Below are 27290 nucleotides of genomic sequence, written 5' to 3'. Positions count from 1 at the left end.
ATTTCCGTCCCTAACATAATTATTGTACACCGGCTGCCTCAAATATCAACCGTTATTTCTTAAAATTTGTGAGGCTTCTTTATCTTAACCGAGAAACTGTCTTTGCGATTTAGAGACACTTTAGTTTCGGAACATGGAAATCCCGAAAACTATGTATATATAAACTTCAATATACACTTCAATTTGAGTCGTTTAAGAGGTAATACTAGGTCTTGTTTCTATTTATCCCGATGTTTCTACACATGTCGAGGGTCGCTTCACGAGTTACCCTAATCAATTTAATCGCCAAATAACAAATACTCCCTTCATTTTCCTATTTGCTTCCCCATTTGCTTTATTGCGATCTCCAAAGCTTACCTTTGACCGTATTTTTTGACTTCTTTATGTTACTTTTTTTTGTCGAATTATATTTTTTCTTTAAAAGATCTCTTGATATTAATCGTAAATGTTTTAGTTTTATAAATAAATAGTTTTTATTCTCCAACTTAGCTACGGTCAAAGTTCGGAAACTTTGATCTCCAAAAAGCAAATGGGAAGAAAATAGGAAAATGAAGGGTGTATTAAACCAATTACAACGGGTATTCAATTTTCGCCCGAGATTGGTTTATCGCACGCCGACAGCCTCAAATGTCATTTGTTACTCCTCAAAATATTTGAGGCCACTTTGTCTGATTTGAGAAATCGTCTGTCTGATTTACAAATATTTTTGTTCTAGAACCCTAAAATCGTAAAAACTGTGTATTACACTCCATTTTTAGTCGTTAGGAAGGCCAGATCGGGTCATGTTTCTTTTTCACCCAGTTTTTTTACCACATTCACGGGGTGTCTTTAGGAGTTACGCTATTCGATTTCAGCCCAAAATAACAAGTATTAAAACATTTTTAACGAGTATCTGATTTACACTTGAGTCTGGTTTATCACACGCTACATTCGCTGCTCCTCAAATTTTTTGAGGTTGCTTTGTATGACCTAAGAAATCATACGTGTGATTTACGGACATTTTTGTTCCGGGACCCTGAAATCGCGAAAACCGTGTATTACATACTACATTTTGAGCCGTTCGGGATGTCGGATCGGGCCGTTTTCATTTTTCTCCCGTTTTTTCTACCACGTTTCCGGGGTCGCTTCAAGAGTTACCCTATTCGATTTCAGCCACAAATAACAAGTGTTAAAACACTTTTATCGAGTATCCGATTTTTGCCCGAAACTGTTTATCGCACACCGACAGCCTTAAATGTCATCCGTTACTCCCCAAAAATTTCAAGGCTGCTTGGTCTAACCCGAGAAACCGTATGTATGATTTACAGACATTTTTTTTTCGGGATCTTGATATCCCGAAAACCGTGTATTATATACACTCCATTTTCAGCCGTTCGTGAGGCCGTATCAGGTCGTGTTTCTTTTTCTCCCGATTTTTCTACTACATATCTGGGGTCACTTCAGGAGTTATCCTATTCGATTTCACCCCCATATAACAAGTATTAAAACATTTTTATCGAGTATCCGATTTTCGCCCGAGACTTGTTTATCGCAAACCGACAGTCTTAAATGTCATCCGTTGCTCTTCAAAAAATTTGAGGCCGTTTTGTCTGACCCGAGAAATAGGGATGGCAGTGGGTCGGGGACCCGACCCATACCCTGAGGGTCGGACCCTAATGGGTCGGGTATGGGTCTCATTTTTTAGACCCAATGTCTATGGGTCGGGTATGGGTCTTAAGAAAATATTTCGGGTCGGGGTCCGGGTCTAAGTTATGAGACCCATACCCGACCCTTAGACCCTTTATTAGAAAAATAAATAAAAGAAAAATCAAAATCACAACTTTTCTGAATTCATACTGGCAGACCGTAGAAACCCAACTAAAGTCTCTTTCTCTTCCCTCATCCCATAAAGTGATAAAACCCAACCAAACTCTTATGACAATACCACCACTCCACGTCTCCACCAATGACACAAGAAAACCACCACCACAGCACTGATACGCGACTGGAAACCACCTCTCTAATAGGCGGCGACCGACAACCACCATTAATGGCAGCCAGCGACGGTCAGATGGAGACGGCTATCAAGTACGGTATTGATTTTTGGGTTCCGAGTTTGATTCTTTCACATGTATTTGGATGTAAAATTAATTTAGGTCTTCTTTGTCTTTCTTAATCTCTTTGGTATGTATATTGGATTTGGTAGTGTACAATAGAGATTAATAAACTTATAATGTTAAAGTAGTATGAATTTTTTTTTTTAATATTATAGACCCCATAGCTGTTAATCATGTTACTAAAGTGGCTGAAACTCGGACCCGCGGGTAGACCCTGACCCTACCCTTACCCATAGGGTCCGGGTATGGGTCCTCAAAATTTAGACCCTTGTGGGTCTGGGTCGGGTACGGGTCCAAAGGGAAAATCTCGGGTCCGGGTCTAGGCGGACCCTACCCAGACCCTACTCATTGTCATCCCTACCGAGAAACCGTCTGTGTAATTTACGGGCATTTTTGTTCTGGGGCCCTGATATCTCGAAAATCGTATATTATATACTGTAGACACCGAAATTTTATATTTTAGTGTCTATTTATTGTAAATAAAATCTTTAGTATTTAAAGATAATTATCAAAAAAAATTGTGATAATATCTTAGATATTTTAGAAATCTTTATCTTGCCCTCTAAGCCAGCTACAACTATTGCCTTTAAGGGTTTGAGGACAGCAGATGGATTAAGTCAAATGACACCGTCTTCCTACTACCAAATTGTAAGTAGGAAATAATAAGTCACAAAACGACCCCATCATCTCCCTACGAGATGAAGTCGATAAGACCCTCGTAGAAACTATCAAACCCTAGCCCTTAGAATGGAATCAAGAGATCTACGGAAGTTGTAACCTTTAATCTTTCAGTTGTAAAACAAACCCATGTTTTCCGTATTATTTTTGTTCTTCTTTATTGTTTATCGCAGGTTCAAATTTCACTGAAGACATAAAATTTGAACCTGCGATAAACAATAAAGAGGAATAAAAATAATACGGAAAACAAGAGTTTGTTTTATAACTGGAAGACTAAGGGTTACAACTTCCGTAGATCTCTTGATTCCATCTCTAGGGTTTGATTCCATCTCTAGGGTTTGCGGTTTTGATAGTATTACGGGGGTCTTGTCGACTTAATCCCGTAGGGTGATGATGAGGTCTTTTTGTGATTTAATCCATTTACCTACAATTTGGTAGTAGGATGATGAGGTCGTTTGACTTAATCCACCTCTGTTCGCTTAACCCTAAAGTCAATAGTTGTATTTATAGTTGTAGCTGGCTTAGAGACTCTTAAAATACTCCTCATAAAATAAACATAAAGAATACATAACATGTCAGGTCATTTCATGTTTGATTTTGTTTTATATTTCCTCCAACTTAACATCAGCAACTCTCCTATAAGACCGTCCTATAGCATAAAACTGGCCCAATAGGAGAAAGCCCAGGCATAACTCATTAATATATCAAGCTTTTTATTTTATTTTGATAACTTAATAACTTATTTTAAAAACTAGCATATTTAAATATGTATATTATCAACTTATAATATTAAGTTATTAAAATAAAAATATTATTTTTTATTTTTACTAAGTAATTTTGATGGGCTTAATATTATTAGGTAGGTCTTACCAAAATTTAAGTCTTACACAACAATTTGTGACCGTCTTATAGCATAAGACTGGCCCAATAGGAGAAAGCCCAGGCATAACTCATTAATATATCAAGCTTTTTATTTTATTTTGATAACTTAATAACTTATTTTAAAAACTAGCATATTTAAATATGTATATTATCAACTTATAATATTAAGTTATTAAAATAAAAATATTATTTTTTATTTTTACTAAGTAATTTTGATGGGCCTAATATTATTAGGTAGGTCTTACCAAAATTTAAGTCTTACACAACAATTTGTGACTTAACATACATTTTATTAAAATACTCCTCACAAAACAAAACCAAACCAAACATAACATGACTTTACATGTTGAGTCCAATAAGTTCAATCCTGTAACTTGTTCATGGTTTACAAAACTCATACTCCGTATTAGCTTATTTATTAACACCCATATGATTTAGGTCACACAAAGAAAAACAAAGTTGAAGACATGAAGGAAGCAAGGAACCTAAGAATCGAAAAGCCCAAGAAAAATGGTAAAATTAAAAGAGGATTTACATTTACTTCTATAACTAAATATAATTTAAAGCGCAGTTAAATAACAACCAGGTTTCGTGGTGTAGTTGGTTATCACGTCAGTCTAACACACTGAAGGTCCCCGGTTCGAGCCCGGGCGAAGCCACTTTTTTTTCTTTTTTTAAAAAAAAAAAAAAAGATATTACCTTTCTTGTTCGTTCCTCAATCTGCCCAAGAACGATAGTGTATAGTCTTTACTCTATAGTGAGAATTTTCACTCTTGAGAGTCTTAATATTGAGAATTAAAGGCTATACAAAGTAGTAAAATAACTTGATTGTAAAGTTATGAAAAAGCTAGTTTGATCGAAAAGCATACGACTACATTGGTCCGGTCGTGTGGTCCTGTTCAAAACTAGGAGAATTGAAAGACTAAATCCGATGAATCAAAAGAGCTGAACGTAGTTACATTGGCTTGACCTTTTCACGGACCGAATATATGAGTGGCCGGATTGTACCAGACTAAGTGAATCAAATGTAGTTTACCTATGTTGGCTATGTACATGTGTTTAATGAATAATAATTTATGTAATATTATAAATTTACTTTTTAGTAGTTATAACTAGTATTGATCCCGCGCTAATGCGCGGTTTTTTAGATAGGTATATTAGAGAAACTAATAATTAGTAATAGTATTAACTTCAATTGAAATTTAGTTATAAATTTTACTATTAATAATGTTTTGTATTAAGAGATAGAAAATAGAAGGTTCAATACTTTTAATTCTTGTCGCTTTTTATCAAAAAATAACATTTTATTTAATTTTTTCCGTAACAAATCTATATATATTTAAATTTTGTCTATCAAAATTTTATACTTTTGACGGGGTATTCACGGTCAAAATTTGTGACGTTGGACTCCTAAAAGAGGATGTAATCCTTGGTTTGGAACTTTGAATGAGGGGGAGTTAATGAAATTAAACAATATGGCCCAATTATAGATATTACATACTGAAACCCAATTATAGATATTTACATACTGAAACCCAATTATAGAGTAATTTTCATTTAGGCGGGAAAATATTGAAGATCACTCATTCATTTAGTATAAGGGGTTTTGTTAATTTTTTTCATAACAAATCTATATATATTTAAATTTCGTCTATCAAAATTTTATACTTTTGACGGTATTTACAGTCAAAATTTGTGAACTTGGACTCCCAAAAGCGGATGTAACTTTGGTTTGGAACTTTGAAATGAGGGGGAGTTAATGATATTAAACAGTATGGCCCAACTGTAGATATTACATACTGAAGCCCAGTTATAGAGTAATTTTCATTTAGGCGGGAAAATATTGAAGATCTCTTATTCCTTTAGTATAAGGGTGATGATTGTTTGTATATAATATACGGAGTATAACAATACAAACTAACAACTACTTCGTAAAATTTATAATTTTTCGAAAAAAATGTGTTTCATATTATAGGCACATAATAATCTTCGATTCAATGGGTTCTTTATTCTTTTATTCTTTTGTAACGAGTATTTTAATAAAACGTAAATAATTGTTGAGTTGGAAGGAGTATATTGAAAGTAGTTCGATGTGCGGTCTGATCCACTGTCCATTCAATTTGACCAAGGTACAAACCAAAGAAAGAATAACTTAAGTTGCTAAATCAAAAAAACTATAGTCCTTAAAAAAAAAAAAAAAAAAAAAAAAAAAACTATAGTCCGGTCAAATCCGGACCATATTGTGCAGTTCCAACTATCCAGTGAACAACCCTAACTTAGAAGTTTAAAACAAGGTCGTCTCACAATTGTTCCCTTGTAAATGGATTCCAAAATGTCGCCTGTGGTGCACTTAGAATCCGTTTCTGGCTCCGCCCCTGCTCTCCTAATCAGTGGAAAATATGTTTTTTATAGTCGAAGACTTTCAATTTTTTTGCATAATTTACTCTACTGCATTACTAGTTCGCCCCCTATTATTTATCATCTATTCTGTAGCACACATTTTCTGAAATCTGGCTCAGCCAATGGTTGGCGGTCATCAACTCAAGAGAATGAACTTGCCTACTGAATTGGTCGCCTTGAACCCTCTACTCTCATTCTAGATGGCTTAATACTACTAAATTGCAGACTCAAAAGTCATATATATATTCTGCGATACTGAGAGCAGAATTCAGTTTTACCCTCTGTGTCCCTTTTTGCTTCAGTCTCTAATTGAATATTGGCAGAACCTAATTTACATAATATTACATGTATAAAAACAACGGGGGTGTAGCTCATATGGTAGAGCGCTCGCTTTGCATGCGAGAGGCACGGGGTTCGATTCCCCGCACCTCCACTTTATTTTTTCCAGACTATGATTGCCTTGTAACAGCTGCTGAGTATTCCTTCTTTATACAAAAAATTGTTAATAGACCAAACAATACTACTAATGCTGATATACAGAGATACAATTCAATTGTTAGCAGATGGTTGAGTACTGGTTTTAATATTTTCTGAACTGAAGTTTTTCTGATAACCAACGTGTGTGCCGCAGTTACAGTTTCTCAAACTTGAGATGGTCAAGGTCACCAGAAATGTGGCCATGTAATAAATAGGTTTCAGGAATTTTGCTGCACGGCTGCAGTCTTAATTCTGCTTACGAGGGGAGAAATAAAACTACAAGCACGAAAAAATGGTGCTGACCGACAACTAAATGCAAAGATCACCACCCTTCATGCTGCTGCTGCCAGCACCAACCTGCAACAAAATGATGGTAACAAATCCACTTTTACAGCCGCTGTCTATCATCTACGTACTTACTAATCTAAATGAGATAATTCCCAAGCTTCTGTAAAAATGATCTACGATGCTCATCTGGTACTCAGTTTTGTCATCTGCCTCAGCAACCAGTGATTGAACAAATTCACAAGCTTCAGTTATTGTCCTAACTTATTATCGACACTACTATTGTAAGAATAAGTCGGAAGTTTACTCGTTATTATCAACCAAGTTCATTGAGGAGTTAGAAATTTTGCCAGTAACTCATGAGTGACTGACTACATTCAGTTAGTTTTAGACACGAACAGTGCATCAAAGTTGATTTATCATTCAAAACACAAGCGTACTACAAACAGTAGGTAGATCTGATACATTACACAGCATTATAACCAAAAGTGTCTAACATGAGGAATAGTCAGTCTAATAAATCTGAAAGAGTGACTGATCTACTTTCAGCTACATTAGTCGATACACGTACAAAATTCCCAAGAAACTTGATTTCACAGCTTGAAGAAACCCTCGGGAGCATAAACAACGCGTTAACGAAATCATTCTGTTTCTGTAGTGAATCCATCTCCGGTTCATCAACATTTGAAATGAAAACGCAAATAAGCCGTTCCAAAACAGTTGCTTCGCTAAGAATATTTTCCATCAAACTAATTTCTCTGTCACACCCCTTAACAAGTCCCCCCACTTTTATGGTCTTGAGCCTCCTTAAAATCAAAACCGGTATAGCCAAATTCATATTCTCAGAATCATGAAGCTGTAAGGTAAGAGAGACGAGATTGTGGAAAGTCGGCAATTCATCCACATTATACGAGTTCAACACATTTAGAATGCGACAGCGTATACGCAATGATCTTGTACACGAAATAGCTTTTAAAAGCTCTAATATTGCAAGATCATCTCCAACAGATTTCCAAGGCAAAAGAGTTGTTGTCAACAAATCAATCGGAATTTTCACAAAGCGAAAGAGCACTAAACTTCCCGTAATTGAGATTGAGATTGAAATGTGCTCAAGTTTTGGCGCATCAATTAAAACATTGTTTTGAGAATCCCGCCCCTCAAATTCGATACGGAAAGTCTTCAAATTGGGAGCTGATATATCAATAAAGTAATCTTCACTACTCAAATGCGCGGAAATAGTCAAATCTTGGAGCAATGGTAAGGATTTGAAAAATGTGCGCATCAATTGACGATCATGCTCAAAAATATGCAGTGAAAGGGTCTTTAAATTGGGGAGATTAAGATAATTCGGCAATGTAAATGAAAGATTAGTGTTGAGGACAAGTTCAACTAGGGTGTTATTCTGGAAAATGCATTCCGGTAAAGAAACCGTGTCAACGACTGCAGACGACTCGATTTCAGGACTGCAAATAGAAACTAAAGGAACATTTTGAATATGAACGGTCAGGCAAGCTCCGATTTCAATTACCTGTAATCGTTGAGTGTGTGAAGTGCATAGCCGGTGAAACCAGCGAGGAAGAAATTCGCAGCATAATTCGTATCCAATGTCATCCTCAGAAGGGTCATCAGGATAAGGGACCATGAAGTTAAGGGAGAAGGTGCGTAGATTAGTGGGAGGTGAATTCAGTTGACGGAGAATGTTATCGACATTGGTTAAAAATGCGAGAAGCTCGTCACAGTTGGTGATATTATGAGGGTTTAAGTGGAAGCGGGTTATGTAAGTCCATTGGTGGTGCCAGTGACGAGACAAAATGGATGTTGCAACCGCAGAGTCGGTAGGTAGTTTAGATAATATTTCTGATAAAAGGTGCTCTGGGAGTGAGCTCAATCTGTCGGGTTTTTCAGTGATACTTAGAGTGGAAATGTTGAGAATGTCCTCCATGTTTTTTTGGCTGGTTTGGAAGGGATGAAGGTGAGATTTAAGACTGAAATAGTTTGTGGTTGGTGAGAGTGTATTTACGAAGGTAGTAATGATTGAGTTAATGACTTCTTCAGTACTCTCCTCTTTTAACTAGTACGAAGTAATACTTTAGCCGTATCACATACTCTACACTCGGATATGAAAGGATTTTTAGGTTGTTTCCCTTTATACGCGTAGTGACTAAATTATACTCCGTATGAGTATACGTAGGGATGTCATTGGGACGGGGCGGTGGTGGATATAAGCTCCCCGTACCCGCATCCATCAAGAAAAACTCGTACACATCCCCGCCCACCACCTGTGGCGGGTACAAGGTTTCAAAATCATCCCCGCCCCAACGGGTGAAAATATAAAACCGTACCCGCCCCGCTTACCCATTAACTCGCTACACTATAATTTATTCGATAATTTTTTTCGCAAAAGTTGATTTAATCGCTATTACTTTCTATTTTTTTTGTATTTATCTTTATAAGTTTAGTTTTTCATCAAAAAATTAGTAAAAAACTTTATAAAATAGCTATTATTAACATTATATCTTAATTATATTAAATAAGATTTAAAAAATTGTCATAATCATACAAATTTTTTTTACTGATTGACGGGTAGGCGGGTATGAGGCGGGTAAAATGCAAAATCCATCCCCGCCCCATTACCCATGGCGGGTACAATTTCCGTACCCGTACCCGCGTCATCACTCGTCAAAGCTCTGCCCATCCACACCCCAACTGGGGCGGATGCGGGGCTGTACCTATTTGTACCTGCCCCGCTGACATCCCCTAAGTATATGCATTATAAAAATTTTTGTCTTTTGGTTAAAAAGTGATGAGATTACTATAAAGGTTTTAAGTTAATTCATTCTAACATTAAACTCAAAAAATTACAATAAAACTTAAAAACATTACATATTATCGTTTATGGCTCTAGGCGCCCTCAAATGTCATCCGTTTTTGCTCAAATTTTCTGAGGTTACTTTGTCCGACCCGAGCAACCGTTCGTGTGATTTACGGATATTTTTATTCCGGGACCCTAATATCCCGAAAACCGTTTGGGGGACCGTATCGGGTCGTGTTTCTTTTTCTCCCGATTTTTCTACCACATTTCCGATGTCGCTTCAGAAGTTACCCTATTCAATTTCAGCCAAATAAAAATTAATAAACCATTTTTTAACGACTATCTAATTTTCGCCTGAGACTTGTTTATCGCACTCTGGCAGCCTCAAATATCTGTTCTTCTTTCTCAAATTTGTGAGATCACTTAGTCTGACCCGATAAATCTTCCATGTGATTTTCAGACATTTGTATTCCAAGTCCCTAGGGAATCCCCAAAACAAAGTAATGTACATCCCTTATCTACTAAAAAGAATAGGTGAATTAATAATTTTTCTCTTTAAAAAACATCTTTTTAAATAAGGAAGCTATAGATAATTTAATTGTATTCACTAAATAATAAAGAAATTAATAATTATAATGTATTTTATTATATAATTCTTTTCATCAAATTATATAATTTCTACTAAACACTAAATATTTTAATTAAAGTATAAATAATGCTATAAGATTATAAACTACTACGTATTAAATATTTTATTGATATTATTATTTGAGAATAACTTAACTCATACTATTCATACTATGTATAAACAAAATTATAAATGGTTTTGATTACTTTCATAGCAGAAAAAATTGAGAGAATTTATAAATTGAAATCATTAACTTTGCGGTATAAAAAAATACTTTAAAAAAAATTCAGTATATTACTCAATTTTCTTGGATTAATTTTCAGTTTTAATTTATTTTTTGCTCGAAATAAAATACAATAACGAGCAAAATGAAAAATTAATGAGATATCAATATTATTTTATAGCTCAATTTTATTCAGTTTTCTTAAATAATTTTAGAGTTAAATTTTTTTCCTTATATCAAAATATAATAACGTGACATATGAAAAATTAATGAGGTATTAATTTAGCATGATTAGGTAATACAAAAATAAAAACTCTATAAATACCGCGCATTCATTGCGCGGGATCTAAACTATTTTCAATATCACTTCAATTTGAGCCGTTTGGAAGGCCGTACCGAGTCGTGCCTCTTTCTCTCTCGGTGTTTCACTATGTGTCTAGGGTCGCTTCAGAAGTTAACCTATTCGATTTCAGCCCCAAATAAGTATTAAACCATTAATGAGCCTCCAATTTGCGGCCAAGATTGGTTTATCGCACACCGGCAGCCTCAAATGTCCTTTGTTACTTCTCAAATTTTGTGAGGCCGCTTTGTCTGACCCGAGAAATCATCCGTGTGATTTACAGACATTTTTATTCCGGGACCATAACATCCCGAAAAACGTGTTTAATTTGAGTTCGAGAGGCCATTCGGAGTCGTGTTTCTTTTTCTCCTGGTTTTCTATGACATGTCATCAGGGGTCACTTTAAGAGTTACATAATTCAATTTCAGCTCGAAATAAATAGCATTAAACCAATTTAGCGAATATCCGATTTCTGTCTCTAACATAATTATTGTACACCGGTAACCTCAAATATCAACCGTTATTTCTCAAAATTTGTGAGACCTCTTTATCTGAACCGAGAAACTGTCTCTGCGATTTAGAGACACTTTAGTTTCGGAACTTGGAAATCCCGAAAACTATGTATTATAAACTTCAATATACACTTCAATATACGAGAATTAACATCCATAATTGTAATTTGACGGATTTAATAAATTTGATTATTTTCGTGATGGAGAGAATTAGAGAGATTTTTTTTCTTTTGTTTCTAGGCAAATGGCATGGAATGAAAAACTAATGAAAAAAATTACATGAATAAGTAAATCTCGTATATAAATGAGCAGCTACGTTATTAAAATACTCCTCACAAAACAAAACAAAACCAAACATAACATGACTTTACATTTACATGTTAAGTCCAATAAGTTCAATCCTCTAACTTGTTCATGGTTTACAAAACTCATACTATTACCTTACTTATTAACACCCATATGATTTAGGTCACACAAAGAAAAACAAAGTTGAAGACATGAAGGAAGCAAGGAACCTAAGAATCGAAAAGCCCAAGAAAAATGCTAAAATTAAAACAGGATTAACATTTACGTCTATAACTAAATATAATTTAAAGCGCAGTTAAAGAACAACAAGGTTTCGTGGTGTAGTTGGTTATCACGTCAGTCTAACACACTGAAGGTCTCCGGTTCGAGCCCGGGCGAAGCCATTTTTTTTCTTTACCCTTTTTTTTTTTTTGAAAAAAAAAAGAGAAATATTACCTTGCTTGTTCGTTCCTCAATCTGCCCAAGAACGATAGTGTATAGTCTTTACTCTAGTGAGAATTTTCACTCTTGAGAGTCTTAATATTGAGAATTAAAGGCTATACAATAATACAAAGTAGTAAAATAACTTGATTGTAAAGTTATGAAAACGCTAGTTTGATCGAAAAGCATACGACTACATTGGTCCGGTCGTGGTCCTGTTCAAAACTAGGTGAATTGAAAGACTAAATCCGATGACTCAAAAGAGCTGAACGTAATTACATTGGCTTGACCTTTTCACGGACCGAATATATGAGTGGATTGGACCAGACTAAATGAATCAAATGTAGTCTACCTATGTTGGCTATGTACATGTGTTCAATGAATAATAATTTACGTAATATTATAAATTTACTTTTTAGTAGTTATAATGATTGTTTGTATAATATATAGCAATACAAACTAACTACTTCGTAAATTTTTTAATTTTTCGAAAAAATTGTGTTTCATATTATAGGCACATAATAACCTCCGATTCAATAGGTTCTTTATGCTTTTATTCTTTTGTAAGGAGTATTTTAATAAAACCTAAATAATTTGTTGAGTCGGAAGGAGTATATTGAAAGTAGTTCGATCTGCGGTCTGATCCACTGTCCATTCGATTTGACCAAGGTCCGAACCAAAGAAAGAATTAACTTAAGTTGCTAAATCAAATAAACTATAGTCCTTATCAAAAAAAAAAACTACAGTCCTTATCAAAAAAAAAAAAATATAGTCCGCTACGGACCATATTGTGCAGTTCCAACTATCCAGTGAACAACCCTAACTTAGAAGTTTAAAACAAGGTCGTCTCACAATTGTTCCCTTGTAAATTGTTAAGATTATAGAGAAAGGAGTAATTCATAAAGGATAACTGTATTATTGAATGATGTGATTTGATGACAATACATAGACGATATATATAATAGATGACGATACTGTAAACCCTAGACGGTAGCCGCCATAATGGGCTTAATATTGGACCTATTATCCTAATATAAATGGAATCCAAAATGTCGCTTGTGGTGCACTTATAATCCGTTTCTCGCTCCGTCCCTGTCTCTCCTAACCAGGGGAAAATATGTATTTTATAGTCAAGACTTTCAATTTTTTTGCATGATTTTCTCTACTGCGTTACTATTTCGCCCCCTATTATTTACGGAATTACTTTTTCACATACGAACTTTACTCTTTCATATACACTTTTTTATAATTTTTCCATATCGTACCCTTTTTCCTAACTATAATCAATTTAACTCTTATGTATACATTTTACCTATTATCCAATCTAATTAATCTAAAACTTGAACAATGAATTATAATTCTTCGATTAGTGTAGTAATTTTCGTTTTTAACAAGTATTAATACGTCTTATCGAAATTCTTAGGTTTAATTTTTATTGAAATTAATACGTAAAGCATTTATTAATTAGGGTTTATGGGTGGTGAAAGGCATGGTGGTAGTTGACGGTTGTCCTGGGTGTGCTCGGTGGCTATGGGTGGTGACGACGGTGGTGCGGGGACGGTGGTGTGATGTGGATGGTGCGTTGGTGAGGAAAGAGGATGTCTTGTATACGGAGTGCTGCGATTGGCTTCATTTGCGTCGGTGTCGGGTTGTCGGTTGGGGGCTGGCTGGACTGGAGTGGGTGGTGCGGCCGCCGGCTGGGGTGGCTGGTCTGGTTGTGGCTAGGACAGTGATAGTGGTAGTCCGGTGGTGCCGTGGTGGGGAAGGGTAGTTCCTGTAGGGTTGTTTCGTTGTGTTGTTGCTTGTTTTACTTTTTTTTTTTTTTTTTTTTTTAATATAATAATCTTATTAATTATTAATTAGTTTGTCCGGAGTAACGTTTACCGGTGACTGATCGTGAGGTGACCGGAAATGGTGGCGACTGATCGTGAGGTGACCGGAAATGGTGAACAAAAGTGGTGATGAGAGGTGAGGGAAGAGAGGAAAAAATTAAGTGGGTGAGGGAATGAAAAAAATGACAAGGGTAATATTGTAAAAGTCTTATGTGATAGAGTAAAATCCGTATGTGAAAAAGTACCTCCCATATCTATTCTGTAGCACACATTTTCTGAAATCTGGCTCCGCCAATGGTTGGCGGTCATCAACTCAAGAGCATGAACTTGCCTACTGAATTGGTCGCCTTGAACTCTCTAGTCTCATTCTAGATGGCTTAATACTAAATTGCAGACTCAAAAGTCACTATATATATTCTGCGATACTGGCAGAACCTAATTGAATATTGGCAGAACCTAATTCACATAATATTACATGTATAGAAACAACGGGGGTGTAGCTCATATGGTAGAGCGCTCGCTTCGCATGCGAGAGGCACGGGGTTCGATTCCCCGCACCTCCATTTTTTTCCCGATTATGATTGCCTTATTCCACATTTCCCTTTGGATTCTTTATTCTTTTCACCATGTTGTACTAATGGTATGCCTAATGGTCTTTTCGATTTTAAGTGAACTTTATTTTGACAAAAGAAAATTAATCGATCCAAAATAATTTCTTAAACAAATTAGACAAAATTAATGGCGGAAAAAAGTAACCCGCTTTGACTTTGAGAGGTTCTAAATAGATAATTCGACACTACTATTGTAAGAATAAGTCGGAAGTTTACTCGTTATTATCAACCAAGTTCATTTGAGGAGTTGGAAATTTTGTCAGTAACTCATGACTACACTCAGTTAGTTTTAGACACAACCGAACAGTGCATCAAAGTTAGTTGATTGACCATTGATCATTCAAAACACAAGCATACTACAATACAAACAGTTGGTAGATCTGATTCATTGCAGCATTATAAGTTTATAACGAAAAGTGCCTAACATGAGGAGCAGTCTATTACATTTGATAATTAAGTAAGTGATGCATTTTCGACTACATTAGTCGATGCACGTACAAAACGCCCATTAAACTCGATTTCACAGCTTGAAGAAACCCTCGGGAGCATAAACAACGCCTTGACAAAATCACTCTCTTTCTGTATTGAATCCATCTTCGGTTCTTCAACATCTAAAACGAAAACGCAAAGCAATTCCAAAACACTTGCTTTGCTCAGAATGTTTTCCATCAAACTCATTTCTTTCTCATACCCCACAACTTCCCTCACCTTTACGGTCTTAACCCTCGCTAAAATCCAACCAGGTATAGCCACACACATAATCTCAACATTAGAAAGCGCTAAGCTAAGATCGACCAGATTGTGAAAAGTCGGCACTTCATCCACATTATAAGAATTCATGACATTTACTATAGGACAGCATAGATGCAATGATCTGGTACACGAAATAGCTTTAACAATCCCTAATATCGCAACATCGTCTGGATCTTCTCCATGAAAACTCCAATGCATAAGAGTTGTTCTCAACAAATGAATCGGAATTTTCACAAAGCGAAATAACACTAAATCGTCTTCTGTTGAGATAGAAATGTGTTCAAGTTTTGGCGCGTCAATTAAAACATCGGTTTTAGAATCCATCCCTTCAAATATGATAGTGAAAATTTTCAAATTGGGACCGGATATATCAATAAAATGGTCAGTACCTAAACAAGCCGAAATAGTCAATTCTTCTACCAAAGGTAAGGATTTGAAAAATGTGCGCATTAATTGACCGTCAAACTCGAAAATCTGTAGGGTAAGCTTTTTCAAATTAGGGAGATTAAGATAATGCGGAATATTACGTAAAAATCTAGCAGTGAGTATAAACTCAAGTAGTGTTGTACTATGGAATATGCATTCCGGTAAGGAAAGCGTGTTCTGCTCGATTCTAGGACTGTAAATAGAAACTAATGCAGCATTTTGGATATGAACTGTTAGGTAAGCTCCATCCCTTAATCTGAGTTCAGAAACCTCGAATCGTTCAGTGTGTGAACTACATAGGCGGTGAAACAAGGGAGGGAAGAAAGTGAGGCATAATTCCTCGGCGTTGACATTGTCAATATGGTCAACGTTACGATAACGGAATCTGAAGTTAAGGTAAAAGGTGTGTAGATTATTGGGAAATGAACTGAGTTTTTGGAGAATGCTGTTGACAGTGGTTAAAAAGGAGCTAAGGTCGTGGGAGTTGGATAAATGAAGAGAGGTTAAGTGAAAGCGGGTTATGTGAGTCCATTGGTAGCGCCAATGACGAGACAGGATGGATGTTGCGACCGCAGAGTCGGTAGGGAGTTTAGATATGATTTCTGATATAAGGTGATTTGGGAGTGAGCTTAGTCGGTCTACGGTGTCGGTATCGGGTTTTCCACTGATACTTGGGGTGGAAATGTTGAGAATGTTCTCCATTTTTTTTGGCTGGTTTGAAATTTTGTTTGGAAAGAGTAAAGACTGAGTGTGAGTGGTTTGGAAGAAGTGAAAGTAGAGAGGGTGAATTTATGATATGGTCAAGAATTGTTAACTTCTTCTATACACTTCGAGCTAGCTAGGGATATAAGTCAATTGTTAACTTCTTCTATACACTTATAAGTCGTATCCCATACTCTTTTTTTATTTACTCGGATAATATTAGTGTCGATCCCATGTAAAAGTGCGGTTTTTTTCAATAAAGATATTAGAGAATTTGATAATAATTATATTTATTATTTCATTTTGAAAAGGGTATAGAATTTGCTTTGTTCATATAAAAGCCAAACAATAATTTATGAAAAAATTGTGACCATAATTACCATTAAAATTGTAAGATCAATTTATTTAAAGGCAAATATTTTATTTATAGTAGAGTGTCGTAGATTAAGCGGAAAAATTTGGAGATTTGTTAATCTGTTACGGAGTATTAGTAGTATAAAATTAAAGGGATGTCATATGACGAATTCAGAATGTGAAAGGACTCTTTAAACGAGTGTGTTAACATGTCAAAACATCATCCGGTCCGTAAAATTGTGACCATAATTACCATTGGGACGTGGCTCCATAAATATCTCCCTTTTCTTTTGTCGAATGTTTTGTAAACTCTATTGGGCATTTAGGTATGTGGATGCAATTAAAGGAATAGCCGGTTATTATTTTAATACTCCCTCTATTTTTTTATATATGACTTTCTCACATTTCGAGACACACACTTCTCTCTTCAATATCTCTCAAATTATATGCTTAAATATAGTGATATTTATACTCATATGAAAGAGTTTTTCATAAGTAATTTAATGGTATAATTTTTATAATTTTTTACCAAATATTTTTTTGTAAATATTAAAGTCAAAGGCTCGCCTCGAAAAAGCAAAACGTCATATATTAAAAAGTGGAGGGAGTATAATACTCCCTCCGTCCCGATCATTTATTGTCCTTTGGTTTTGGCACAAAGACCAAGGAAAGGGGAATGAACCAATTACTAAATGACAAGTGGAATAAATTGAGTGTGAATGATCTCATCAAATTCATTCTTAAAATAGAAAGGACAACAAATGATTGAGACACCCAAAAATGAAAAAAGGACAACAAATGAACGGGACAGAGGGAGTAATATAGTGTGCATATGAGAAGGTGGCGCCGAGATTGGGCGCCATAATATAAAAGTTTATTCGTATGTCTCGATGCAAGGATCTAATTCGAACATTGTTGAAATCACTTTAAAAAAAAGCATCCTTCAAAGATCAACTCGGTTTCCTTTAAAGTTTATACATCTACAATTACAAGAAACGAAACTACTACTCGTATTATGTACCTAAAACTCATGTCCATACATAGCTCGGCTAGGATTATCGGCTACAAAAGGGTGGTTTGGGGCATTGGGCATTGGAGCTTCCCGTGATGATGATTCCATCTTATCGAGTCTCTACGACGACCTCCAAAATTTGGTTGACGTTGACCAAATGGAAAAGCATGCATTGAGTTATGCTCCTGAACAAAACCAGCAGGAATATAACTCAGATGAGGAGCCATGGGTGATGCAGGTGGAGGATGATTAACAGCCATATGCATCTGTCATTTAGCCGATATATATCAATAAATATTAGGATCGAGATGGATATTAAGCCTAATAGAGTCCTTATGTCATGTGATAATAAATGACAAGCTTGGTTACGCATAAAACTCTCACGTTACAATCATTTCGATATATTTTTATATGTTTTGTAGATTCGATTACCTGTGAGCTAAATAAGACGACATTGCCACAGTTATTATCTGAAATATCAAGAGGTAGATCTGGCCACCTATTAAAAACACACAAAAACATAAAAATTAAAACACATAATAAGCCTCGAAAAAAAAAATACAAAAACAATTAGACACGCAAAAACCATAAAACATACTTGTTAATATTACTTGGGGTAAATGCTTCAAATTTTATGCTTTTACCAATCGTCGTAAGAGTTGATGGCCTTTGTATTACAACCTGATTTCAAATTAATCGTCAAATATAGAGCATAACAACTACAATCGGCGAAAAAAAAAAATAACCAATTTTAAATTAACCTCAATTGCCTTGGCTCTTCTCTTTACTTTACGCTCACAATGTGATTTACCCATTCTTAGCAGCAAATCAGAAAACTGTTTATTCGTAAATAAGTCAGTAGCAATAATAAATCTCAATTTATTGAAAATAATCATTTTGAGCCAAATTTCCTTTTTATACCTTTACAAAATGATTCCCAAACTTAAGTACTAATAGATTAATATAAAACAAATTGTATTACCTGCACCGGTGATCTAACAGGAATACTGTTGCATGAAATAATTAAATCACCAGCACAAACTCCAGCCATTTCTGCCGGAGATCCGCTTATCACCTTAATTAAGTTAGAAACGCGGTCAAATTCAAAAACGATAAAAAAGAATAAGAAAAAATTATGAAATATAAATAAAAATGCAATTTCGTAGGAATATTGAAAAAATACAAACCTCATCTACTATAATTCCATCATCAGTAGATGGAAAACTCTGATAAATGAGTTCTAACTCATCCAATTTTATCTGGCTTATACTCCTTGTCTTCATTCCAAGCCACGGACGCACCACTCTCCTATAAAAATATTATTTGAATTATAAAATAATCTAAATTGTATCAAATTAGAAAAAACAAAATAATGAAAATGAAAATGTCATAATATTACCCATAGTCCAACAACTGCTCCAAACAATGCTTCAAAATAGTACTTGGCATAAATAAGCTAGACTTGTTTTGCATATATACATTCATACCAATAATTAATCCTGATGAACTATCAAGTATAAGACCTCCAATACCGCTCTGAAATAAAGGAAATGTCAGTCAACAATATTCGTTTCATTCTTTTATTCTGCCAATAAAATCTCTTAATAGTTCTTTTAGAAGTACTCGCATGTAAAAACTTATAAAATAAAAATAAGAAATTTATCAAGCCCAAAACTAATAAGCTAGAAAATGCAAGTAAGCACATTCATTTTGTTGAGATAAGTGAGATTTTTTTAAAATTATGTAGTAAATTCAAGCTTATACAAGTTGTTCCGGGTGTAATTCCAGAGCAAGTATCGTTACCACCCGTGGCTTGTAGAATAATGTCTTGAGTTGAACCCTTCTTGCCTTTACCGTTCCTCTCGGCCTCTCCTGCAACAATGAACGAACTGAGGGCTTGGCTTTGTGCCAAGCGTACTCACTCCGACGCTCAAGTCAGTAAACTTAAAGGATTAAGTTGTGTTACTTGGCTAGATATGTATTGTAGAGAGATAAGGAAGATATTACCAGATGAATAGTGTATTTTGGTTTAGTTGTGGGATCCTTTCCTCAATGAAGGTTGAGGAGTATTTATAGGCTTTCACCTTTTGTCACGTAGTGGCCAAGTGGCCAAGTGGCTAGCAGGTGGAAAGACTGATCTACCCCTCGGCCGAGGGACCTATGGTAGGCCGGCGGGCCATGTTGACTCACCGCCGAGGGGTCTTGGAGATGAGTACGCGGGTATGTGTCCCGGCTGGCAGGTTGTCACGCCGAGACCCAGGCTAACAGGCCGATGGGCTGCATCGGCTAGGCTGTCTAAGTCGTTGACTTGCTGTGGATATCTTTGACCTTGTTCAATATGTTGACTTGGTCAGCGGTGCAGAATATGCCCCATCAATTTGCCCCCAGCGTAGTCTATGCAATTGTTCCGGGTGTAATTCCAGAGCAAGTATCGTTACCACCCGTGGCTTGTAGAATAATGTCTTGAGTTGAACCCTTCTTGCCTTTACCGTTCCTCTCGGCCTCTCCTGCAACAATGAACGAACTGAGGGCTTGGCTTTGTGCCAAGCGTACTCACTCCGACGCTCAAGTCAGTAAACTTAAAGGATTAAGTTGTGTTACTTGGCTAGATATGTATTGTAGAGAGATAAGGAAGATATTAACAGATGAATAGTGTATTTTGGTTTAGTTGTGGGATCCTTTCCTCAATGAAGGTTGAGGAGTATTTATAGGCTTTCACCTTTTGTCACGTAGTGGCCAAGTGGCCAAGTGGCTAGCAGGTGGAAAGACTGATCTACCCCTCGGCCGAGGGACCTATGGCAGGCCGGCGGGCCATGTTGACTCACCGCCGAGGGGTCTTGGAGATGAGTACGCGGGTATGTGTCCCGGCTGGCAGGTTGTCACGCCGAGACCCAGGCTAACAGGCCGATGGGCTGCATCGGCTAGGCTGTCTAAGTCGTTGACTTGCTGTGGATATCTTTGACCTTGTTCAATATGTTGACTTGGTCAGCGGTGCAGAATATGCCCCATCACAAGTAATTAAGATTTAAGATAAATTCTAGAATGATTTATGTTATAAATGAATCTAGATTATTCATGTATGCATCTAGATTATTCATGTATGCATCCTAGAATATGAAAGGGTGTACATTCATCAATAAATACCATGAGGAAAATGAGTTAGCGCCACCCGGTGGCGCCCAATCTCGGCGTCAACCTCTCACATGCAATAAGTGCGGACCTCAATAATAAAGGGTGCATGAGAGAAGGTGGCGCTAACGCCGTATCATTATCCATACCATGAAATACCAAAGCATTGGATATCAATCAAATCAAATATTTTCAAACCCAAAATATTTCCTCCTATCTAACATATTTCTCTCCACTTTCTCACCTAGAAACTATCTCAAAATCAAACACACGTGCGATATAGATACTAAAGCATAATGTCAAATTCACAAAAAACATGAGGAAGAGTAAATACAATTCCAGATTTTACAATGTCAAATTTTATTCTTATAAAAAAAAACATGAACAATAGTTAAGGTTACCTCAGATATAGTGCAACTACAAGACATTAAGTCATCCGACACTAAGTTATCTTTCCTAATTTGGATTTTGCCACGTGATGCCATAAGACCGAAAACATAATTTCGACCTAAAGACATAACTTCAACGTTCAAAGGAACCAACTCTGTAGAAAGAAAAGCCCCCTTTTGGCTATCTAAGTCTGCATGGATGAGAGCAATTCCGTGGAGTTCATCGACAAAGGAAACTTTGCCATCTACTTTTTTCCCGCTGTGGAAAAGAATCTCAACCTGAAATAAAAATAAAACTAATCAAAATTCTTCATTTATTATTTTGTTCAAATATAAATTTTGTTATGACCAACTAGAATTTGGTAATTAGCTCATAATCAATCCAACTTTGAAGTTGTTAACACTACTTTTGACCATCAATATTATCCTACAACCAGTTGTAGAGTAGCATTGTACAACCACCTAAAAATTATTGAACTCTTACACAGAATTGTTGAGCTATTTTACAAGTTATTGAGCTATTTTACAAAATTATTGAGTTTAATAATTATTCTGTCAAACTCAATAACTTTGTATCATAGCTCGATAATTTTGTTAGTAAAGCTCGATCAGTGGCGGAAACGAGGATTTGAACTTAGGGGGTGAAAAATTTTAGGGGGGCGAACAAATAATTTCATAAGGTACATTCGAAAAAAATTCGGAAATTTAACTAAAAACTTCGAAAATTTCATCCGTCATTGGGGCGGCCGCCTCTGCTAGCCCACTAGCTCCACCGTGAGCTCGATAACTTTATAACTGTTCCGGGTGTAATTCCAGAGCAAGTATTGTTACCACCCGTGGCTTGTAGAATGATGTCTTGAGTTGGATCCCTCGTCTCTATCGTTCCTCTCGGCCTCTCCTGCAACAATGAACGAACTGAGGGCTTGGCTTTGTGCCAAGCGTACTCACTCCGACGCTCAAGTCAGTGAACTTAGAGGGATAAGTTGTTATTACTTGGCTAAGGATATATTGTAGAGAGATAAGGAAGATATTACCAGATGAATAGTGATTCTTAGGTTAATTTATGGATCCTTTCCTCAATGAAGGTTGAGGAGTATTTATAGACTTTCACCTTTTGTCACGTAGTGGCCAAGTGGCTAGCAGGTGGAAAGACCGTTCTACCCTCGGCCGATGGACCCATGGCAGGCCGGCAGAGGGTATTGGATATGAGTACGCGGATATGTGTCCCTACTGTGGTTGCTGCCGAGACCCCAGTGTGACAGCCGATGGGTTGCATCGGCTAGACTGTCTAAGTCGTTGACTTTGTTTTGGGATATCCTTGACCTTGCTCAATATGTTGACTTGGTCAGCGGTGCAAAATATGCCCCATCAATTTGCCCCCAGCGTAGTCTATGCCGTGGTATGGGCTCCGATGTATGCTGAGCGTATATTCTGCGCAAGTAATTTCATCAACTTTTCTGTACCGGCTTCTTCTTCCTCGGCCTGGTTCTTCTTAGGCCGTACCATAACCCCCCTCCACATGGATGTGTAAAGGGCATCCGATGTGGAAAAGAAAGTGACGCTGGCCGAGACCAGGGTTGGGAGTGCCGGTTGTTTTTGATTGCCCCCAGGCCGGTGCTTCCTAGCTTGGTTGATCGTGTGGCCGGCGGAGAGCAGATACCTAGGAATTTGTTGAGGAAGATGAAAAGGCAGAGATATGAAAGGGCGTGTTGAAGTCGCTTGATCACTGTTGCATTGATTGACGTTTGACTGTTGCGACGATTGACTTTCCATGGTTGCATGTCTGACACGTGTCTGTTTGCTGATTGGCTGGCGCTTCATGGGCTGTTCTCTGATTGGTCCTTCTTCATGGGTTTTTCCCTATAAATAAGGCAGTTATTCCGTGAAATTGGCCACCAATTTCATTCTCTCCAAAATTTTCTTCTCTCTAAACTTTCAAGGGCTTCTTTGTCTTCCAATTTTCAGAGTTGTTACTCCGGCGAGTGTTTTTTCTTCAAGGTAAACGAACAAATTTCCTCACTTCTTATTTTGTTAAGTAGTCATTGCTATCATGTCTTCTGCTGACGCCGGGACTAGCACTTCTACGCCGGGGGGTTCCCCGTCGCGTCTTGATGAGGAGGAGAAACCAGACGCCATCCCGATAAGGTCTGGGGGCCCTAGGTCTCCTTCTCCTGAAGTTGATCCTCAAATTTTGGAGGAATGGGAGGACGACGATGATGTCGATGATGACGCAGACGACTTTGGTGATGCTGCTGAAAGGGCTCGTCCTAAGGGGAGGCAGTACGTTATGGATCACGGCGACGCCTGTAAGGTCCGCCTTGACCGTGCTTGGACCCATAAGTTCGCCAAAATTGTGTTCGTGAGAAATTTTTCGAGGGCCATTTTTCCTTTGGTAGGGGATACAAAATTGTTATCCCCGAGTAGGATCAGCCGTCTGTTGCCCTCCACCGGGCTACACCGGCGTATACATGCGGCACTTGAGTACGGGCTCCGGTTCCGCCGAATGAGTACGTTATGGCCATCATTAGGGCCATGAACGTTGTTGTTGCCAACCGCACCCGTTTGCTTTATGAGGACCATAGTCGGCTTTGTCTGGCTTTGTCTCTTCAAGGGAGAGGCCCCAACGGTGAATTTATTCCGCCGGCTTCATCATCTCCGGCCATCAATCTCTGGCCGCGTCGGATGGTACGAGTGTGCAAACGGAGCGGGGTTATGTCTCTCGTTGACAAACTTACTTCTTGCAAGGACTGGAAAGATCGGTGGGTGTACGTTAAGGTGCCGGATGACTATCCGCCGCCCGCTCCTTTCAAAGACCAAGTTAATTTGCGGTGTGAGACTCGGGCGGAGCACGACGGATGGGTCACCCGGAAAAAGCTCAAGATGGATGCGGCAAGGTCCCTCTTAAGGAGGATGAGAAGGCGGCGATGAGGCTCTTTGAGGCGGACAAGAGTGGGGTGCCGAAAAGATGGATTCCCAAGACGCGATCATCCTCCGGGATGAGCCGCTTTGCCATGTCGGCCTCATACCGGCCCTAGCACGGGGTGAGTGGGGTCGGTGTGAGGCCCATCACCGCTCTCAATGTTCCCCGTTTCTCGAACTTCGATTTATTTCTTCTACTTAACTCTTGCTTTGTTTCCTTCGCACCACTTTGGACCGGACTGTCTCGAGGATATCCTCCCGGAGAATGGGGCTGCACAAAGATAAAACCGTTGTTAACTTGCATCCCAAGGCTCTAACCCATGACCGCAGGGACGTCGCCGAATGATCTCATGGATCGGCAGTGAAGAGCTTGAATGTGGTGGAGGCCCAGGCGAAGGTTGTTAGTAACATGCCGCGCCACACGCGAAAAACAAAGTCTTCGGCGGCGATGGCGTCGACATCGCCCCACCTCCCATTCCCCTTGTTCGTAAGGTAACGGTGGAGATCGTTGATATCACCAATGGGAGGACTCGATGAGGAGGGGTCTCCCCTTGTCCGTAAGAGAAAGGAGACAGCCTCTACCATTGCCGTTGCTTCGCCTGCCGGGCGAGGAAACGCGTCCTCCGGCCAAGAAGGCCAAGCATGGTACTGATCTATTCTGTGGCTCGATTTAGCTTTCATTAGGCGCCGATGACGGGCTCTCCGGCATGTCTATGCATGTTGATACGATGCTTTCGTTAAATTTTGCGGATCGACGCCGCCGTCGGCCGTCGCTCTTAATGAGCAAAGAAGTGGAGGAGAAACCCGCGCAGTCGGTGATCATAACGTCACCATTGACTCTTCATCCCGAAAGGCTTCCCCTCCCGATCGCAGTGGTGATCGAAGCGTCACCACCGACTCTTCATCCCGTAAGGCTTCCTCCCGGCCGCAGTCTGGTGATCGAAACGTCTGTGACCCTTCATCCCGAAAAGCCCCCTCCCAACTTGTAGCGGAAAGCGCGAGGTTGATCGAGGAGCCGGCGAGATGGAATGAGCCGACCGGTGCTCGTATTATAGAGCAAGAGAAGGCCGTGGCTCAGTCCGCTCTTGAGCTTAATGCCACTAAGAGGGTGGCCGCGAAGGCGGCCGGATCTCCTCAATGAGCGGAGGCTTAGGGAGATGATCGAGAAGCGCTCTTGGGCCGAGAGAAAACTCGGGAGGACGCTGAAAAGGAGGTCCTTGCTGAGAGAGCCAAGGCCGAGGCTGCTGCGGCCGAAGTTGCAAAGCTGTTGGAGAAGTGTGACCTTGTTCAGAGGCACGCCGACCTTTATTTCCAGCAGAGGAATGAATTTAGGGGCAAATTTCAGATCCAGTGGAAGGTGATTCGGAGCAAGGAGGCCATTATTAGACAAAAGGAGGAGGACATTGAGATGCTCCAAACCGTCATGCTCCCTAACATGTGCACCGAATTCGGATCCGCCGAAGAAGCCGCCAGGGAAGTGATTGAGGATCTCTTCCCTCTTGCTGGTTCCTTTCCGTGGGGCAAATTTGACGAGCTGTTTGACGACAAGCTCGAAGCTAAGGAGAAGGCCGTGGCAGAGAAGGCCAAGGAGGCGGTGAGGGTGAAGATAGAGGAAGAGGCGGCCGTGGAGAATGCGACCCTTCTTTGAGAAGGCTAAGGCGGCCAAGGAGAAAGCCGAGAGGGCAAGGGCAGCTGAGGCTGCCGAGGCTAAGGCTGAGGCTGCTGAAGCTGAGGCTGCTAGGAAAACTGCCGGGTTGCTCATCGAAGAAGATCTGCCTGCTTTGCGGATGGCAAGCGAAGAAGGCATAGGGAGGCGGGCGGTTGTCGCCGAGCTCACCCGGCGTTCGGATAACCACTGCTGTTCGGGAGCCAATTATTAAGCCCTTCCGCCCTGCCATCTTTTGGCGCTCCAAATGACATATTTGTAACTTTTCTCTTTTCTTTTCCCTGTATTTTGTACAACTTTGGTAGGTTGTGTTTTGGCTTATCCTTATGGGGACGGCCGTCGTCTGTATTCTCCTTACTTGTAACTTTGTTATCATTTTTAATAAGAGTTCGTTTCTTTTGCCTTCGGCTTGGCCGAGGTCTTTACCTCACTTTGAATTTCCTTGCGCTAATAGTTGAGCGTATCAACTGTACTTAGCGTCTTCACTTTGCCTCTGGCTTGGCCGAGGTCTTTTTCCGTCTTCGTCTGAGTTGTCTTTTCGTTTCCGCCTCGGCCTGGCCAAGGCAGTTTAGAGTGCGCATCCCAACTGTGTTTAAACGCTTTTAAGGCGTTTTGATCGTTTCTGCGAGTATCTAATGCGCTGGCCGTAACTGCCGCGGCGTCTGTTTCCTGAGGGTGATTGCCGCTCTTGTCGGTGTGACAGTGTGAGCCAGCGTCTGCTTCTTGGTAATGACGGCCGCTCTTGTCGATGTGACAGTGTGAGCCGGCGTCTATTTCTTGATGACGGCCGTGGCGTCTACCACTTGGAGTGACTGCGACGGCGTCTACCTCTTGGGGTGACTGCCGTGGCGTCTACTACTTGGGGTGACCGCGACGGTACTCGCTTCTTTGTTGATGACCGCCGCTCTTGTCGGTGTGACAGTGTGAGCCGGCGTCTATTTCTTGATGACTGCCGTGGCGTCTACCACTTGGAGTGACTGCGACGGCGTCAAACCTCTTGGGGTGACTGCCGTGGCGTCTACTACTTGGGGTGACTGCGACGGTACCTGCTTCTTGTTGATGACTGCCGCTCTTGTCGGTGTGACAGTGTGAGCCGGCGTCTATTTCTTGATGACTGCCGTGGCGTCTACCAATTGGAGTGACTGCGACGGCGTCAAACCTCTTGGGGTGACTGCCGTGGCGTCTACTACTTGGGGTGATATGACGGCGCTTTGCTTCTTGTTGATGATCTGCCGCTCTTGTCGGTGTGACGGTGTGAGCCGGCGTCTATTTCTTGATGATCGCTAGTGGCGTCTACCACTTGGAGTGACTGCGACGGCGTCAAACCTCTTGGGGTGACTGCCGTGGCGTCTACTACTTGGGGTGACTGCGACGGCGCCTGCTTCTTTATGGAGACTACCGCTCTTGTCGGTGTGACAGTGTGAGCCGGCGTCTTCTT

The 27290-nt window shown here is 39.1% G+C and overlaps 3 protein-coding genes, 1 long non-coding RNA gene and 4 other non-coding genes across 8 annotated transcripts; 4 read left to right on the top strand and 4 right to left on the bottom strand.

Moving 5' to 3' along the window:
* The first annotated feature begins 4241 nt into the window (after positions 1-4241).
* TRNAV-AAC (transfer RNA valine (anticodon AAC)) lies at positions 4242-4315 on the top strand. The gene has a single exon. It is a non-coding gene; the product is annotated as a tRNA-Val (tRNA).
* Positions 4316-6416: 2101 nt separating this feature from the next.
* TRNAA-UGC (transfer RNA alanine (anticodon UGC)) lies at positions 6417-6489 on the top strand. Its single transcript has one exon. It is a non-coding gene; the product is annotated as a tRNA-Ala (tRNA).
* Positions 6490-7326: 837 nt separating this feature from the next.
* LOC141587443 (F-box/LRR-repeat protein 13-like) lies at positions 7327-8760 on the bottom strand. Its single transcript, XM_074408929.1, has one exon. It carries the CDS (start codon positions 8758-8760, stop codon positions 7327-7329), a length of 1434 nt encoding a protein of 477 aa, XP_074265030.1.
* A 3188-nt stretch (positions 8761-11948) lies between these two features.
* Positions 11949-12022, top strand: TRNAV-AAC (transfer RNA valine (anticodon AAC)). Its single transcript has one exon. It is a non-coding gene; the product is annotated as a tRNA-Val (tRNA).
* A 2359-nt stretch (positions 12023-14381) lies between these two features.
* TRNAA-CGC (transfer RNA alanine (anticodon CGC)) lies at positions 14382-14454 on the top strand. The gene has a single exon. It is a non-coding gene; the product is annotated as a tRNA-Ala (tRNA).
* A 501-nt stretch (positions 14455-14955) lies between these two features.
* On the bottom strand, positions 14956-16383 carry LOC141587442 (F-box/LRR-repeat protein 13-like). Its single transcript, XM_074408928.1, has one exon. The coding sequence runs from the start codon at positions 16381-16383 to the stop codon at positions 14956-14958; it is 1428 nt and encodes a 475-aa protein (XP_074265029.1).
* A 1237-nt stretch (positions 16384-17620) lies between these two features.
* Positions 17621-18826, bottom strand: LOC141658502 (uncharacterized). The gene is made up of 5 exons (XM_074465440.1): positions 18732-18826; positions 18511-18585; positions 18348-18430; positions 18182-18248; positions 17621-17934 (listed from the first exon to the last, which is right to left on the bottom strand). Exons 1-5 carry the CDS (start codon positions 18798-18800, stop codon positions 17800-17802), a joined length of 429 nt encoding a protein of 142 aa, XP_074321541.1. The 5' UTR covers positions 18801-18826; the 3' UTR covers positions 17621-17799.
* Positions 18827-18940: 114 nt separating this feature from the next.
* On the bottom strand, positions 18941-21545 carry LOC141658501 (uncharacterized). The gene is made up of 3 exons (XR_012549284.1): positions 21280-21545; positions 19149-19285; positions 18941-19057 (listed from the first exon to the last, which is right to left on the bottom strand). It is a non-coding gene; the product is annotated as an uncharacterized LOC141658501 (long non-coding RNA).
* Positions 21546-27290: the final 5745 nt, after the last annotated feature.

The sequence above is a fragment of the Silene latifolia genome, chromosome 6 (genome assembly GCF_048544455.1).
Source record: "Silene latifolia isolate original U9 population chromosome 6, ASM4854445v1, whole genome shotgun sequence".
NCBI lineage: Eukaryota > Viridiplantae > Streptophyta > Magnoliopsida > Caryophyllales > Caryophyllaceae > Silene > Silene latifolia.
This window is presented reverse-complemented; position numbering and strand designations above follow the sequence as displayed.